Source organism: Anser brachyrhynchus (genome assembly GCF_964034855.1).
Source record: "Anser brachyrhynchus genome assembly, chromosome: 6".
Lineage (NCBI taxonomy): Eukaryota > Metazoa > Chordata > Aves > Anseriformes > Anatidae > Anser > Anser brachyrhynchus.
Window position 1 is genome coordinate 20,704,326 of NC_137700.1, and position 19,153 is coordinate 20,723,478.

The following is a 19,153-nucleotide window of genomic DNA, read 5'->3' on the forward strand; positions in this document are numbered from 1 at the left end:
CCCCTGTAGAAACAGGGAAAGAAAAGACACAGGAAGGCTGTGCTCCATATAAACTCCAAGCTAGATACCGTACAGGACTGGTAAGGGACACAAAAACCCAAGCAGGAAGCAACAACCAGCAGAACACGGGCCTTTTATTGCCAAAGTTATCAAAAGCAGCAAGGAATGCATAATAAATCGAGACAGTTTGCTGGGTTATTGGAAGTGACAGAACTATACAAACAAAGGAAGTGTTCACTTGGAAATATAATGGCTTATATTCTGTACGTCCTGATCTCCAGAGAGATCCCAGAGGCTCTCTCCACTTAACTACATTACACAGCAACACTACAGACACGTATTTTTCTGCCTCACTTTTAGTCACTGCTAAAATCTTTTGCAAAAACACAAAGCTCAGTTTTAACAAAAGTTGGCTGCCAGCTCGTGCCTGACTGCTGTTGATGTTCAGTAATCCTTTCCTCTTTCCAGGTATTAATAACACCAAGTTAACAGGGCTACAGGTGTAACGACAGGCCTGCTAGACTTTTTAATTAAAGGAGGGTAAGAAGAATTTAGTGACAAGGGCATCCAGAAAACAAGTCTTACGCTAAATAATGACATTAATAAATGTCATTTCTGGATGAAATTACCAGTGTTCTTGATAATCACAGTAACATTCAAGCCATAAATGCAAGTTCCCATATGGTATTCCTCTTGCTACTAAGTGATACTGTGATTAATAAAGCAGAGCAACAAAAATCAACATGACATAGCCAAACAATTACAAACTGGGAATCCAAATACAAGCGTTTGATCATCATCAAGTGGCTGAGCTTCTCCCAAGCCCTGACAAGGCCAAATTCCTGGCCGTACGCCACCTTTTATTAATGACCTAGAGGATAAAGTCCCAATATTAAACATTGCTCCTTTTCAGCACCAGCGCAGCCCCTCCTAGGTCGCTGATCAGCCTCCTCAGCATCTTTTTTTCTTCTAAATCTTATCCAATCAAAAGCCACAAATTAAATATTTAGCAGGGCAGAAATAACAAATATTTAGCTTTTTTTTTATTTTTCCCCAGAGTCAGAGAGCTTACTTCTCACGGGCTACCAAAATGCAGATGAAGTAAATTCATCATAGCCTACACTCCTGCTGGAGGGACAAGCTGGTGAGCTCCAACCTAATAAAAAGCAAAGAAATGGCTGAAAGTGGGCACGAGCCTACACTGAGCCAGGAACACCGCAGAGCCTTTGTCACAGTGCAGGCAATTAACAATTTCCCCAATGTTCAGATTCTCTGCCCTCAATGCTTTCTAGAAATCTAACACGGAGCAGGGTCCTTGCCATGAAGCAGGGGAGCGACAAGCCCCAGTCCAAGCAGAGCTAGCAGACGAGGCAGGCGGTAATTCGGAGAAGCTGTGTGCGTTACGTGTATTTTCACCTTCAGCAGCCACGTGGCTCGCTTGCAAGGACGCAGCATTGGTTTAGCAGGCACATTACACACATCCCATCGCAACTCAGGAAGAGCCGATGTGATGTTTGACTCTTGGTGTTTATTTACTTAGAGCTCCTTGACAGCAGAGTTTCTCTGAAGACAGACAAGTCAGGTTGCTATAACGATGTAAAACGTCAACACAAGCTGATTAAACTAAAGCACATTATTTTCCATCAAGCTTAATGAGCCTGTATTACTAATTAAGCATCGTGAAGAAGTTTTAAGCAAGACTGACCCCACAGCACCCAGTTAGTAATTCAGAACGTGAATTCTCATTGACACCTGTGCACCAAGCCATTAGCTGAAGAGGTACGACAGCATTTGTCACCGCAGCTTCTGGTTCTGCTGCGTCAACGACTGGTGCAGCCCCAAGGAGCAAGAAGAAATCGGTGAGCTGATCCATGTGCACAGAGCCCAGCACGTGCTGCCACGCCACGGCCAGGTAAAACAGGCACCCAGCACAGCCTCTGTCTACCTGACCATGCTACTCAACCCATCTTCATTTCCAGCGAGGAGGACACAAGAACACGGAGCAAATATAGAGCTCAGGGAAGTGGTGGTGCCCAAGGGCTACGATCGTTTCACATTGCCTAGAAATGAAGACAAACTCAAGCAAATCCATGGGGAAAAAAAGGAAAAATGCTTCAAGAATCTGGATGATGATAGTTAACTGCAAGATGGAGTTATTTAAATGCAGGGAATCTTGCTTTGGGTACCTAAAGGAGTGTGAAATCTTTCACTGACTTACTGGAAAAGGGACGAGGGCCACAAGATCCCCTGTTGCGGAAAACGAGACCCCTTCAGGTTGCTTCATTCTCTTGCTCTTAGCTGAAAGCAGACAGCAGGGGAAGACCACAGGAGGTCAGACAGACGGGGCTACCAGCTTTCGGGCCGTGCAATTACCACATCTGGAAGGCCACATCTGGCGCCCCTATTTGCTCCCCACCTCGTGACACGTTCAGTTGCGCCCTGCAGGTAATCTGGCTGCATGCTGCCTGGACCAAAGTTGCAGCGACTTCAACTGCAAGTCAAGGAGGGAGCAATTCCCCACTACGTCTCTATTAATAACAACTAAACTCTTCTGCTGTGGCACAAATCTTTGTAGAGTACTTAATAGCATTATTCCCTTCCCAGGCAGCACCTCTTGCAAATCCCTAACCGCTTCAGCAGACTGGAAGCAGATGGGCCGTGTCACATCAAATGCAGCCTCCTTGGCCTCACAAGCCTTTTGTTCTCTTCAGCTGGCCCCAAGAGCAGCAGCAACACACCATCCCATATGTGGTCTAGACATCAAATAAAGAGCTTATAGCTCTTACCAGCAAGTCTCAGCCGCAGCCAACTGCAGGAGACAGCTGAAGCTGTACAAGTTTGCCAAAGTAAAAAATAAATAAATAACAAAACCCAAGGTTAGCCTGACTTCTCTTCTAAAGCCTCCATTCCTGAGCAATATGCCCAGCCCCAGCTTTTCTTGCTTCCTCCCCCGGTGAGCAGGCGTTTCCAGGTCTTCAGTCTAAAGGGGGGGGGGGGGCAGCAGGTGGGAACGTGGCCACCAGAGGGCACCCATATTGTTTAAAAAAGATTTCAAAGCGTGATTTCGTGTGGCATTAAAGACCGTGGGTTCCAACAGTGCCTATCATGTTATGAAACAAGATTCAAAGCGTGGTCCTGTAGGAGAAGCAAAGTCCCAAGGCAGTTTGGGAAGAAGCTTCTTGCACTGCCAGCAGGCTTCTCTGCACAAAGCCCGGAGCTGTTTTGCTATGCAAGATTTAAATAAGATGCTGTGAACGTGCTCATGCCCTGATCCAACTCCCCGGCTGCGTGTTCAGGACAATACCTGTGCTCCAAGCTTCGCGGTTCAGCTGAGGTCACTCCCCGCGGAGCAGTTCAGATGTTTTCCTAATTGACTCCAGTTTTGACTTTGGCTCATTCCCCAGCATCAGATTCTTTCCTTTCCCCTGATACTCACGGGTAAAAATAACACGAAGCCAAAAGCCACCAGGAAGGACACAGCGCTCTTTCAACACACCACTCATAGATCAATGTGTCTTCGAGCCTGAGAGGAAAATCCTCAGCACAGCAGTCCCAAGGATAGTCCCTGAATTCTGCCACCTCTCACAATGAGAATTAAAAAATGGAGCAGAGCTCAAAATATAAATAGCCTAAAGTGGGTACTACCTGTTCACACTCCCCCCACACCTTCTCTCCTGCATCATGTTGAGTAGCACCTGATACAGCTACAACTATAAACCAGCTCTCTCTCCTCTTGACTATGAGTTGTGGTATCCTTTGTTTTGCTAGAACAATGAAAGTCAGTTTCAGCTGACATAACTTATTTCCAGCAATTCTGCCATTAAAAATGTATTCTAAGCAAATTATTCTAAAGTCCCTACAACTCTGCTGGAAAAAAGCAATGCATTCTTAAACAGTTTGCTAAGGGCTGATCTAAGCTTCAAAATTAATTCCAGAAGTACCAGGACAAAACCCACGTGAGGAAGACAAAAAGCTGTGAAGGTCAGCAAAGCAAGGAAGAAGAACGGGTACCCCCCTATGCAGCGACTTCCAGGAAACAACTGGAGAATCGATATGGGATAGCTCAAGGAAAACAGGGTGGAGGAAGAAGGGAAGAAGAAATTGTGAAGATGAAACGAATTCTCAACCTATTTCAGCCAGCACCAAAACAGCTCAACTTGCCAACAAGGAGCGGAACCTGAAAAACAAGAGCTTATAGCAGCATGAGGATATACCTTCACAGCTGGGAGGCACGTAACTCACACTTGGTTGCTTCAACTTATGCACAGGATGGGGGAAAGAACCAGAAGAGCATGGAATAAAACCAGGGGGATGCATTAAACAAACACACTGGTAAGCAAAGGATCTCATTGCTGAGACAGGGCAACGCAGGTGTCTTACCCTTACCACCAATTTATTTGGAGAAGGATAAGAAAGAAAGCACAGCTAAATACTTCCAGTCAATCAGGAACGGCACTGGTAACACTGCTTGTAGAGATCCCTCTGCATCCCCGAAAGGTACCTTCGCTCGTTCCTGTCACTCAATACCGGGTTGATTGGAGTGACAAGCTTCAGCACCGAAATCCCAATCTAAGCACTTGCAGATGTCCACCGATTCAGTCAGCATGGCTCGTGAGAGGAAGATCTGTGGCCATCTAATAACACACCAAATGGGTATTTGGACCTTGAAATAGAAGATGCGAGTTTTACAAGAGTACCACTAATATCTTCTTATAAACACTGAGTGTGCTGCAAACTGTAAGGCTCAGTAGCTCCCATACATTAATGCCTTCCTCAGATTAGCCAATGACTGCACCAAGATTTATTCCCATTAATTCAGTTCATTATACTAATGCCCAGATGCTTAATTGCTTCTGTTGCCAACTGGCAATCCTTTGGGTCTAAGTTATTGCTTAGAAAGGGTAAACTTCATTAGTCTTCCAAGCGTAGTTATTTGCACTGCTGGAGTATGCTTCACCACAGCCGAGCCGAGCAGCACTGGCTGCTCGTATTGATACTTAGGCGAGATGTTTACCACGGAAAGCAGCAGCAAGAGCTCCTGGAGGACAGCGAGGGCAGCAAGCCCCACGCCTGCAGCAGACAGCTACGCAGAAAGCTACACGCTGTGTGCTTGGGCTGACACAGCTCAAACATGAAGATCCCACCAAGCCAGGAGGACACGGAAGAAGTCTCTGTCTCACGTCACCCAGCTGCTGGGGTTTATGTCTGTCTTTTCCATCCTTCACTTCTACCTGTGTGGGCCTGCTTATCCCACCATTTGCTTCTGATGATGCTCAAAGCACATCCTGCATGATTAATCTGACACATGCGGGTTTCAGGCTGCACGTGATTTTCATAAGAACCACCTGAAGAGTCCCATCTGTCTTCATAGCACGGCAAGTTCAGGTACAGGCACCACCTTATTAATACATTTTTGCAAGGTTCCTCACCACCAGAAGCACAAGAAATGTTTTGAAGCAGGAAGTTGTGGCTTCTTTCAGTACCGATCAGTTGCAGTGCCGCTTCCCACAGGTCAGGAGAGCAGTGTTAGGGCACTGACATGCTGCTCCATGCAGAGGAGCAATAAGAACAAGTCAGAGAGCATCTTTCTTATATTACTGCTCTTCTCTAGCACTGCATTATCTCCTAATTACCTAGTCCAAGAAGCGTAAGATTCTCAGCTGCTTCTTGATCTAGCCTATGTCTAATGCTTTAGCGCAGAAAAAGAATACAGGAAAGCAAAAAGAGGAAGACATCCCACAAAAGTGTCATCTTAAAGAAAATTCCCTGATAGCCTGCAGAGGAGCATCACTCAAAGGGTTGTGGTAAATGGGGCCACATCTGGCTGGTGGATGGTCACTAGTGGGGTCCCTCAAGGCTCCATTCTAGGGCCAGTCCTCTTCAATGTCTTTATAAATGATTTGGATGTAGGACTAGAAGGTGTTTTGAGCAAATCTGCCGACAACACCAAACTTGGAGGAGTTGTGGACTCTGATGAGGGTGGAAAGGCCTTGCAGAGAGATCTGGACAGATTGGAGAGCTGGGCGATCACCAACCACATGAAGTTTAACAAAGGCAAGTGCCGGGTCCTGCACCTGGGACGGGGCAACCCTGGCTATACGTACAGACTGGGCGACGAGACGCTGGGGAGCAGCCCCGCAGAGAGGGATCTGGGGGTTGTGGTTGACAGCAGGTTGAATATGAGCCAGCAGTGAGCCCTGGCAGCCAGGAGGGCCAACCGTACCCTGGGATGCATCAAGCACAGCATCACTAGTCGGTCGAGGGAGGTGATTGTCCTGCTCTGCTCTGCGCTGGTCCGGCCTCACCTCGAGTACTGTGTGCAGTTCTGGGCACCACAGTACAAAAAGGACATTAACCTGTTGGAGAGTGTCCAGAGGAGGGCGACGAAGATGGTGAAGGGCCTAGAGGGGAAGACGTATGAGGAGCGGCTGAGGGCACTGGGCCCGTTCAGCCTGGAGGAGAGGAGGCTGAGGGGGGACCTCATCGCGGTCTACAACTTCCTCGCGAAGGGGAGTGGGGAGGCAGGTGACCTATTCACTGTAAACACCAGAGACAGAACCCGCGGGAACGGTGTGAAGCTGAGGCGGGGGAAGTTTAGGCTGGACATCAGGAAGAGGTTCTTCACTGAGAGGGTGGTCGCACACTGGAACAAGCTCCCCAGGGACGTAGTCACTGCACCAACCCTGTCTGAATTTAAGAAGCGATTGGACTGTGCACTTAGTCACATGGTCTAAACTTTGGGCAGACCTGTGCGGTGCCAAGAGTTGGACTAGATGATCCTTATGGGTCCCTTCCAACTCCGGATATTCTATGATTCTATGATTCACTTACTACCTTCCTCACTCAAAGGGCAAGGAAGCACCCCAGCTCCAATAAGGGACCATCTCAGGCTACGCAGAATATTAGCAAGCACACATTCCTCATTAGTGTCACCTACCATCAGAGGAACGTTACTTCTTTGCGATGCTAAGAGAGCCACACTTAGGAAATGCCTGGGAAAGCCCTCAGGAGGCTAGCTGTGCTGCACGGCGAGGTTTCACAACAACAGCACAGTTGCTTAACTACCCGAAGGAAAACCAACATGACGTCTGTCTCGCAGGCTAACTGCACCAACCGACCTGGTTACACAAAGATCCTCCCTAACCTGCCCCCCTTTTCCATACCAATTCAGCGTTTAATAAATCATAATCCCTCGTTAATGTAAATATGGGCACACAAACAGATGGATGCATGTTTTGCTCTGTAGTTTATAAATAACATTTTCACTGACCTTTGGCTTATTTAATCCCTGTGCCCCAGCTAGATGTATTATGTATTTGCCTTTTATAACTAATTCATTATACTTACCCCTTACTTTAATATCCCAGGATATCATTGTAAGTGCTTTGAATTCACCTGTGCTTATTCTTCATCTCTAGCGATCACCCAATTTATATTGTGAAAGAAAGAAAATGTAGACATTCTCATCTCCCATTTATTTAAATCGTTAAAATGCTTATTTGAAAGTCTGGTGAGATGTCCTACAGGTGCCAGTAGGAAGTATTTTCTATACCAAGCATCAGTTTTGTTCTTCCTTATTTAACAGCTGTATGTCAAGTAATTAAATGAATACCGTATGCCTGGACGTACTTCTGTTTTACAATTACAGGCATTGTGGATTTACTTGATAGCTCAAAGAAGATCTTCAAAGTCCATACAAATCTGTTCAGTGTTTTACAAATTTATAAAAAAAAAAAAAAGAGAGCAAAGAAAGGAAAAAAATCAGAGTAAGTCGCTGCAGACTGATCAGGACTCAGGAGATCACGGACCACGCCACTGCAAAGACACTGCCTGTATCTGATTTTATCGGTGCTCTCACCTGCGCAAGGTCATGCCTGGTCACAGCTCCCAGGGGCCTGAGGAGCAGCCAAGTACTCCTGGAGCTAAGACCACTCCTGCAGATTACCCAGCCCCAGCACTCATCATACCATTAGCAGCTCTGCTGCAGGCAGCACCGTCCTCCTGGTAAAAGGTAACAACTCGGCTGTTTCCAGAAGCAGGGGTGAACCTGCTGCAGGAGGGAGATGCTACCTCAGTGTCTTTGGGAGAGCTTGAGGTAGGACGTTATGCCCTGCCTAATTGGTGATCACACAGAGGATGTTTCAAGCAGAAAACATGCTCGATTCCCTGCCTGCAAAGGGCGTTATCTTGGCCATCACCACAGAGGCATTCAGCCTCCTCCTCTGCACAGCTGCGCATTCAGGTCCTGCAGATAAGGATGAACTATGTAACTGTGGATTACTTGTAAAATGTAGTGTAAGCTGACGCTGCTGGATCACGGCATTCTCCTTGATCCAAGCAACTCTTAAAAAGGCAACACCATGGTTGACAACTCTAGGAACAGCCAGAACAATTAGCATCTTCTTCTTCCCGTTATATTAAAACTAGAGCCTTCTAGCCAAAGAGGCCCACGGAAAGCCAACAAACCACCTAACACTGGAATGAAGGGAGGTGGGTTTTCAGCAGTGACTTCACTTGCAGGCTCTAATTGCAGCCAGGAACTCAAGTGACACGGCTGGTGCCACACTGCTTTCATGTTTCAAGACAGGTGAAGAGAGTCCTTGATTTACTTCAGATGTGGCACAGGCCCAGGGTTCAGCAAGGGGCATCGCAGGCAGGCACAGAGATCACCATTCTCCTTGCAGTTATGAAATCAAGCTTTGAGCTTTGTCAGTAGGTACACTGACTCCAGCCCTTTAAAAACCACGAGTCTTGCTTGCAGATACCTGACTGGCGAAGGACAGACCATCCCCTTCGGCACCTCCTTGTTGTTTTATTTGTGAAGCAGCCAGCAGAATATAAAGAAAAGCAGTGTAGCATCCCCTGGCCCAGCACACCGCCCTTTGCAGCCCTGCCAGAAGCTGAAAGCATTGCGTTGTCACCCAGCTTGGCTGAGTCAACTGATTTGTTTGCACAGCACCACAGACCCAGGCAGCATCACCACGCAGGAAGAAGCCTGGCAGCAGACCCCACCAAGGGCAAACAGCCTGCATGGGAGACAGCTACAGAAGGAAACTCTGCAGCCCTGAGCTTTGTTTAATCTCTCTGACCACTCAGAACAGCAAGAAGCTCCACAGAGGGTCACCAGCAGCACATCCTGTTCCTTCCATGCAGCAGACGCAGAACCAGCAATAACACTTTACAAAGTCTCCTGCAGATCTGAAGCCCATCTGCAGGCACTTATCACAGGACCTAGAGCTGCAGGAGGCCTGAGGCAAGAAATAAGAGAAACGTTACCTCTGCCAAAGGAGCCTGGCGCTTGCTGTCACCGCAGTCGTCCCTATGAAAGCCGCCACCACGAGCCTACGCCTGGTCCTGGGGTGATGTGCTGCCCCGTGGTAACGCCGCGAAACAGCAGCCAGCCCTGCTGCGGCAGGAAGAAATCGAAGACGAAACATCCTGTTGAGCAAGAACAATGTATTATTAAAGGAACAAACAGTTTTGAGCAGCCGACTCTCACGCTGACCCCCAGCCTGGAAGGATGCTAGCGTCCAACCAGCAGTCTGTGTTTTCCTGAAACGGGAAAAATGGCACAAAATAACTGTCACAGCTGATCATCAGCTGTCCAGAAATAGGGGTGTAACCTGTCTAATAAGCAGCAAATTAGAAGTATTACATCTTGGCACACACCTGGCTAACACACCTTGCTGTCACATCCTACTTAGCTGCCCTTACAGCATTTTTTGAATTCCTCTTCAACCTTTCCCCATCAGATTTCATTAAGAGGAAATATTTGTATGTCCCTGTTCAACTGCCAGGGCATAGAAGATCCAAGCAGATCTTGAAAGCAACTACACCAAGTGAGTAATGGCCATTTGCCAGAGGGAAAGACAGATGGATTTTAGAAAGCAAGTTAAACCAAATAACAAGCAAACCAACCTGGTAGGAAAAACCTCATTCATTTTAAGCTTCCCTAAGAAAACCCTACTGTTCTTAAACCACTTTCTTTTTTTTAGCTAGCCTGGAGCAAAACATTTATATTCAACTTTAAGTAGCAGGCAACTTTCAAAATGTCAAAGCTCGTAAAATACAATCTGTACCCTGTTACACACACAACAGTTTGGAGACGAATGAAAACCCAGACCTACAAATCTAAACATTATTACAATGGAGAAATCTGAACTGCAGAAACATCACCTGATAACATACCCGAGCTATAGGAGTCGAAGCAATTTTTGCTAGCTCACAAAATTGAAGACTAAGGGCAAATGTTCACTTCAAAAAGGAAAGCTGCTCTTTTTTTTGGTTGTTTGGGGAAAAAAGGCTTTACTTCAAACAGATGCAAATTCAGTCTTCTGATCACAGGGGTCAACCCATGCATGACAAAGCATGGAAAGGCCTTGATTTAAGGAAAAGTTGGGAGCAGAATTTTGGAAGAATTCCCAGGGCCAGCAAAAACACCAAAAATGGAAAGCGGTGGCCTGATTTTTTTTCCACCTTCATTACCCATTCTCGCTGTTCTGCTCAAATATTGCCAGGCAGTGAATAAATAATCACAGAATACAAATATAAAGTTACAACTGGTGGTTTCTACCTGCTTGTGCAACACAAAATGCCAGCAGAGATGCACCCTGCTCTCCTGTCTGCGCCGTCCTGGTCCGTGGGCACGCTATGCCCAGCTCTACCTCTCTGAGCAGCACGGAGTTTGTATTCCTCTGGGCACACGTTAACAACTAAGCCTGCAGTCAGCATCACCATTTTGTTGATTCCTTTAAAAATAAATAGGCTTAAAATCAACGTTTTAATGGAATTCAGCAAGCCAGCAGTGCCTGTTCTCCAATCCTCTGCAGCTCGGAACAATAGAAGATTTTGTTATGAAAACCAGCTCTTATTTCAAATTATTTCCATCCTACACAAACCTGATGTTCCTGTTTCTTCTCCAGGGATGAATTTGTTACGTATGCAGAGAAAAATCTGCAAGTGTTATTTTCACAGAGAAGCTAATGCGGCCCTCACTCGAGTTTCCCCTCCTAATTACAGCTCCACATGCACAAGATGTAATGGATAAGGGAAGCGCTGCCAGGATCATTTCATCAGTCAAAATGAAAAATCAAGCCCCACGGTGCTGACTCTTGAGCTGTAAAAGATTTTACAAGATTTCAGCCTGGTGGCTTTCATACTGCATAAATGCACTGAGTCCCAGGAAACACCGAATTACCAGCTTCATCCAAGTTATCCCCACTCTTGGCGCTGGGATATTCACCCAGACAGGGCCCACGTGGTAGCAGCTGCCTGGGACTTGCAGCAGACAGCTTCCCTAACAACTCAAAAATGAAGAATATACTTACTGTAGATCAAAAAAGCACTTGGGAGGCTGAGTTTTCCATGCTTCCCATCTGTAATTTCACAACGTCCCAATTTTTTAATCACAATCACCATGCTATCACAGGTAGGTTTTGTTAAATACTCCAGGCATTGAAGACAAGATCACTCGAAAGCAGGTGAGAACTTCCGAAGAGGTTAAAAATAAGCATCTTGCCCTACAGCAGCCAGAAACTTAACAGCACGATCTCCACTCGGATGAGGACTAGAACTGGGATAAAGAACAAAACTCCCAAGAACTGACATGGTTACAGCTTGCTGTAAGAAACGGTCCCACAAGTTTTGCGTGGTTTAATACAAGAAATTATTTTTTTGTACAGAGTAGCTCAGAAAAGCCTTAACCTGAGAGCAACGAAAACTGGGACTAAACAAGTTTTCTTGATGTGCTAGCAACCTGTTCAACAGATTACTGCTACAATCAGGTCATTTTGGATCTACATGTAGGTCATTTTTTTGTTTGTTGGCGACTTCATTCAACACGCCTCAAAGCTCACTCCTCAGAGCCACTCCCAAACACCCCAAACCAACCCAGCCAACAAAACCACCACATCCCAGACCCAGAAATGGATTTCCCTTGCTAAGAGACCTGGCAAAGCACCTCGGTCTCTGGCTGTCCCCACGCACATCACTGCGGTGCAGCTCTGTAGTTTAACGGGTTTCTGCCCCAGCTCCGGCAGAGTAAATCCTCTTGTATTTGTAATTTAACATGAAATGTGCTGGCATCTGAAATTCAGGAAACCCACAAACCCGTTAGAAAAGCACCGCTTCCAAGCCCAGATACAACGGGCATCATTCAAGCAGAGGACATGCAAATAGCTTTAAAAAAAGAAATGCAAATTATTTCAACAGCTATATGCATTCTTGCTGAATGCGGATGTTTTATTTTCCATAAACGACCCTCCCTCTGGCAGCCTGTTTCGCAAGGAAACTCAGACAGGCTCTCTGCTTTCCCCCTCGTGCCATGTCTAGAGCATCAGGAGTCCGACCCTGGATGTTTGCATGCAGGACCTCATCTCCCCAATTTTTTTTATGCATACACCAAAAAGAACAAAAAGACTTGCTGCTGCTTTGCTTTTCCAGTGCCCCAGTTAGCTGATGGCTTCGGGACTGAGAGCCCAGCCTGGGGAAGGGGGACTCGTCTGATCCACAGAGCTGAGCGTGGTCCTTTTTGAAAGGCAGAGCACACTTAAAACAACTGCTTGGTGTTGAAGCTGGCCTCAGTGGTGCAAGCACGTGAGAGGAAGAACAGTAACTGACTAAGGTGATGGCTGTTTAATTTTTAATCAGGGAAGGGTTCGCAGGCACTTCTTATTTGAACAATTTTACCACGACATGGCAAGCTTGCGCGTTAGTGCAGAATGTCAATTGTAAATTTAAATGAAAAATATTTACATAGTAAGATCATCTCCAAAAAAAAAAAAAAGATTTGCATTTACAAGGCTTTGCTTAGGCATAAAGTCTTCTGCAGGGACTGGCACAGACAGAGCCACTGGAAGGGCTTTCTTGGGCCACGTGTTTATTAAAAACCCAAGTTTGATATTGTCAGAGCGCACCAAGACAGCCCAGCAGCCACGAGAAGAGAGTTCCTCACCTAGTTCCATCTCAGGCACTTTTACCATTTTTTTTTTGGCCAGTTTTACCCCATGAAAAGGTTCAGTGCATCTCCCGCAGTAAGCACAGGCCAGTGAAGTGCACTGCTGCTCACAGCTCAGGTGCATCTTTCCAGCCCCAACACATGCCTTGTAACAACACTGTGTGGGTCACGAGTATTATCACCCCGTATTCAGTACTAACCCTGTAGTTGCAGACTGCCAGCACCGAGGTTTTCTTCTCCATCAGACTCACACCCCTGGATAGTCTGTGGGATACCAAGCCTGTGGTTGAGAACCACAACAGCCGGCATTTCACTTGGGTCATTTAAGAGAAGAACCCGGCACAATGGTTTTGGGCAGCACAACCCAAAGGGATGGGGTTTTTGGGTACCCAGAACTGATTCACGCGGAAAACCCAGCAGGGTTTCATGCGGCACTTGGAAAAACTGCACAACAACTTGGGTGGTGTTAAAGAAACAGACCCACTGCAAAAAACACATGAAGCTACCAGGAGGACAAGCTCTTCCCTCCTCTTACAGGGACCTGTGGCATGGCAGCTCACCTGCAGGAGGCACCTTTCTGCGTAGCTCTGAAGCTGCACGGAGTAAACCTGCATCCAAAAAGCCTTGAAAGCACCTCTGGATACTACTAAAGGCATTACAAGTATTGCTCTTACTTGTTCCAGCATCAGACACGCTCTGACAGGGAGGTCAGGGACCACAGCTCTACAGCGAGCTCTGCCTTGGTTCTGCAAGCCCATCGTTTAACGGTGTCACAAGGATCAGTGGAACTGCACTGAGGTGCCAGAAGCTGCCAACTCGGGGCCACATTTCTCATCCTAAGGGCCAAGCAGAAGGGATGGCCAGTCCCCTAAAGTTGTGTTAACCAATTTAAGCTTAAGACCACAGAATTAATAACACGAGTGTGCTGGCTTGATATACTTAGATGAGTCTGCGATGCAAAAACCAGGAAGGATCAAACCTGCCCCCAACCAAACACTCAAATCATGCACCTGCCCAAACTGGGAGTGGCATTAAAACCTAACAGGAAAACCAGACAACGCAGGTACCCTCGGGATATGAAAGGCCACTCGGTCTGAAGGCGTTTTGGTTGCCTTTGGTGAAAATTAACACGCTCTGTACTTTTGCAGCAGGCCTAAGCTGCAGGTTTCTCAAAATCATGTCTGCGTGCGCATGTTTCACTCCTGTCGATGAACACTATTTCTGTAACCTGTGTAGCATGAAGTCAGCCTGAACACAAGTTATTTTGACTTCTCCTCACTTCCCGTTTGACCCTAGTACTGTTCAGAGACCTGCACAAGTGTAATTCATAGGAAGGTTGCCCCAGAGGTGAACTCGACCTACAGAAGAGTCTGGATCCATTTCTTCTCCCATCCCCAAGACAGACCCGACTCCTCCTGCTTTTTTCCATCCTCCAACTCCCAATTTTCAGCTTACCTAGTGCTCCTTTCAGATGAAGGATTACTCACGTTACTGAAGTTATTAGCTTACCAAGGCTCATAAATCAGTTTTGAGAATGAAGATGAAATCTAATAGCAAAAGTAATTTCTTCTCGGGTTTGAGTTTGGGGCAATGCTTGATCACATCCATTTCACCAGGGAGGGGAACTGCGCTTGCTTCAGAGCACAGTTCAGGCTGATTGATTGTCTGCAAAGCATCAATTCCTCACACAGCCAGATCTTTAACAGAAAGCTAGACCACAGCTTGGCAATTTCTTTTTAACTGTCATTACAGCAACGGCTCACCTCTTCCTAAACGCCTCAGTCCTGAAAGTGAACCAGTCAGGAAATAAATCAGACGGTCTGAGCTTAAAGATTTCCCCTTATGCTATCATTTACACCTGCACTCCTTCTTTCTGGACAAACTCTGGAGCTCGCCTTCCATGGTGGAAAAGGCACAGGACGAGGGCTTCCTGGCCATATCTTCCTATTTGTGCACGTCAAACCTGCTCCGGCCAATCTCTAGCTTCAGCACAGAGACTTCTTGGTAGCTTTAAACTGTCAAAGATTCATGCAGAAAGCCCTTGGTGCTGATTAGGAAGCTCTTGGTGTTTAAAATCTCAGTTTAACATTGCACTGGAACACATTTGAGTGTTCAGCAATCACCCTGCCATTAACACGGCTTACTTAGTACACCCATTCACCCAGGTGATACCCATCAATATTCCATTATTTACGGCATCCTCATCTCATGAGTTGCTTTTATTCTGTCAAATGGATCCATTCAGCATTATGAGGTTCTCAAAGCAAAAAATAAAACAGCAAAAACATGGCTAGGTGGAATCAAACCTGTACTACCACCACTTTTACACGTATTCTCCCTCGATTTAATGTGCACGTCCATACTGTTAGCAGTATTAGAGTAACATAAACCTCCATTTCACTTAACTATCAGCTGCTCTAAGAAAACAACAAAACTGGAAGCAATTTCACTGATTTTTAGTGCTGAGTAGGAAGTACAACACATTGGGAAGATGCACACAAGATTTTCAACCTAGCTTTAATACAGCATGATTAGTAATCACAACGGGTTTATTTACTAGCTAACCCACTAATTAACTTGGTCCTGACCTTGCCTTGGAAAGGGAGGCAGGAACGTTTACCCACTGGGGACAGATCTTTACCCAGGCACCTTCAGACACCTAAGGCCCCCTTAGGGTAAAAGCTGTGGTGCCAACTTTTAGTTTAATTAAAAACTAAACTAAGTTTAGTTTAGTTTAGGCCCGATTTAAGAGCGCAGAAGCAGCGCTGCCTGGCAAGCTGAGCAGCAACATCCAACCTGCTGGCTGAAGAGGACTCGGGAATGCACGCAGGCACCAAGAACTGCAGCTTCCGAGAAATAAAAGAAAAACATGCTCAGCCACATATAAACCAATTATATGCTTTACAGAGGCACTGAAAATATCTTATCCCTGCTGAAGGCGCTATCTAATCGCTGCTTGAGACAGCAAGACTCCAGGAAGGCAGCGGAGCTTTTTAAGGGCCAACTACAAACTTCCACAGAAACGAGCACAGCTAAATACTGGTTTTTCCTGGTTAAAGTCCTCCTTTTCTCTCCCCCTGCGCTCAATTGCATCCGTTTCTGCGGCTTTTCTACACAGAAAACATGACCATAATTTCCAGAAAAGACGACAACCTCAGAAGCCTTTCAGTAACTCTTGGAGCTGTAAAACATCTTACCTCATCCCTTAATAAAGATAACGACCCTGCTTATTGAACTGCTTCTACCTTTATCAGCCCAAAGTGAAGTTTTCTTTTCCAAATAACTGTTCTCAAATAATCAGGCCATCTCTGCAAACGCCTGAGCAGCCACAGAAGCAGGCAGCGTAGAGGCATTTTCACAGGAAGAAAAAAATTACACTGATTTGAAGGAGAAAAGGTTTGTCAGAGAGCTGTTGGTACAGGGGTAGGAAACATTTGTGCCTTTTTTTCTGCAGAAAATCACAGCCAGCAGGAAAACATCTGCTTAATGACCCCACTGATTTAACTTGCCTTGCAGTTTGTGTCGATGGGATGTGATCTAGCAATTTGAACAAAGAAAGGTGATGTTTGGGACAGGGAGAAAGCGAACTCTACATGGACACATTGGAACAGAGTAAAGCAGTCCCCCTGGGCACCCCACGGGGAGAACACAAACAGTAAGCTGGGCTGAGACAAGTCGCAGAAGCACTGCCAAGGACCCATTCCTAAACAGCCCATTAGGAAATGATAACAAAAAGGGCCTTAGGTTTTTTTTGCACTCATTACCCCTTTTTCCTGAGAATTCCTCACTTTCACACCAAGTGGAAAGACCCTCCCTGAGGCTTCTGCTGCTGACAGCCACCTACCTGTACATCATGCAAACAACAAATTCCAGAGCAGCTAAGGGAGATTTAAGAGGTGTTTACAGCTTACTTGGCTCTAAGAAAAGTGATGTTAATTCTTGATGAATAAACATTTCAAAACAAAATGATGCTGGGAGAAAAAAAATAAGTAAACGGAAAAAAATTAAAGCTTCAGTACACTGTGAATGTGTTAATTTAGACGAGATATCTGCTGACACACATTCAGTTCCTGAAAAAAAAATAATTTCTTTTTGTAGGTAGACAAGCAGAGGATCATCTCACAATTTGATACAGCACAGTCTGTACCTTTTTTCCTCTGCAATGTGGAGGAAAATGACTTGTTAACTCACTGAGAATTTCAGTTCACCATACAATCATTTCTCCCTGCTACAATGTCCGCAACAGAAACATCACCTAACCCAGCCAGGACCACTTGCTTCTTTAGAAAATCGCTCTCCTGGCCAGAAAGCCACACTTTAAAGTATCCAACAACTTTTAAATACAAATATCACCAAAACAAACACAAAGGTCGCAGCATCTGCATTTCATCTACCAGGCAGGAATTACTTGCTAATTCAATAGAAGAGCACTGACTGCCAAAAAAAGAAAAAAGAAAAGCAAGTCTGATCTGCTGCAGCTGCTTTTCCAGCAACAGGTTATTGGGCTAATTCGAATGTGAGAGGAGAAAAAGGAGACTGGTTCCCACCACATCCCGCCCTGCAGGATGACATCCAGGCGAGCCAAAAAGCCTAGTGCCCCTCAGCAGGGGTTTGACCTCGCAGTCCACCAAAGCTGTCTACTTGATGGTCTTTGGTTTCACATTAAAGACCTAAGAATTCTAGCAGTAAGGGGAAAAACCCAAGGGTTTGAGTTTGAGTAACCCTGGAGACTTAAATCGAAACCACCAGAGAAGCCAGCTATCTCCTATTTAAAACGCAAAACCTGAAAACCATTACCTGAAGCCACAGGTTTGTTTGCTGGGGGACAGAACAAGGGTGACAAGCTGTCAGAGGCCACAGGGACAGTGAGGAAGCCCTGCAGTGAAACAAAGGCCATTTACACAAGACTTTTCAGGCTACACATCCATGGCTATCATACACCAGCATAAGCAGCACACCTGCCCCTGGCCGTGCGTTCCCACCCCAGCACACCCAGCTACCCCATTACTCTCGACAGAGGTTCAACCCAGACCGCACGAAGGAAAACTCTACGACAGATTTCCTTGGGGAAAAACAGTCACCGCCGTCACAGACAAGGAAGCAGGCCAAGGTAACTGAGAATTTACTAGTCAAGGACTTTTCAGACAGTTTCGCAGAAGTTGCAGTGAAATACTACACGATCTGAACCATCCAACTGCCTATTTTTTCCATTTTATAGCACCTTAAATCTCTTCCACTGAGGACAAACCTGTCAAAGACTTTTGGATGGTATGTGCTTACACAGTTTGTTGCAGCTCAGACTTTACAGTCTCATTTTGTGGCGCAGAAGCGTTCCCAGAGATACCACGCTGAACTGTGTTAAAACACCATGCACCAACAAAGGCACTGAAAACTGGGAAGAATTAAATAAGTATTTTTATATCCCAGTTCAGTCCATCTCAGGAAGTGTTACTGCAGCAAATGGAACAGCATCCAACAACATTTCTGTAATAAACCTAACACGATTGCTACACGACTTATTTTGCTTGAGAAATACAGGAATAGCTGTTTGCACATTCTGGATCTAAACATAACTGACGGGTCCCTCAAATATCAGCTGAAAAATGTACTGCTTATGGAATACTGCCTCAAAGCAAGGCTTATTCTGGCCTTTCAAAGTAATGTAGTGATATTAAACGCTAGTAATTGAAGATTATTCTGAACAGAGCACACCTCTTGCCAAGGGGAAGAAAGCCAGCTGGTAGGGGCGGCTCTGAATGCACGCAGTGGGGTCCCCCAAGGCTCTGGGTGTGCCAAAAGATGGAATCGAGTTGGTTTTAAGCTCAGCACAGGGTTCTGCACCCTAAACATATTATTATCTTCTTATGGACAAAAAAACTGCCCACAGGTACCAATAAACCAAACACTGAAGTACTTTGCTAGCCTGTAACAAGTGCAGCTTACATACACTGTTGAGGAGAAGCACAACAGACAAAACAAACTGGTACGAACCCTGCAGGAGGCAGATACATGCCTTCCAACAGACACTAATCTCCAGAAACACCCGCAGCACTTATCCCAGGCCTCCTGAGACTCCAAACTGTTCGCAGGTCTTGCAGCTTGTCCTGTTAAACTGCCCGAGGGTAACGGTCTGATTTGTCCTCCGAAAACGCAACCACAACCAGCAGCTTATCGGGGAAGCTGACTTCCCAGCCTAAG

At 45.9% G+C, this 19,153-nt stretch overlaps 1 protein-coding gene across 3 annotated transcripts in view; it reads right to left on the reverse strand.

Annotated features, from left to right (window-relative positions):
* The window catches only part of MICU1 (mitochondrial calcium uptake 1), a 97,026-nt gene that overhangs the window by 73,339 nt on the left and 4,534 nt on the right, over positions 1–19,153 (reverse strand). For 2 of the 3 annotated variants that reach the window (XM_080598373.1, XM_080598372.1), the window contains exon 4: positions 9,277–9,438. In XM_080598373.1, the coding sequence (XP_080454499.1) occupies positions 9,277–9,437 (161 nt within the window). In that variant the 5' untranslated portion in view covers position 9,438. Of the gene's footprint in view, positions 1–9,276; positions 9,439–19,153 lie in introns of those variants that run through there. The other variant, XM_080598374.1, reaches the window with a different exon arrangement.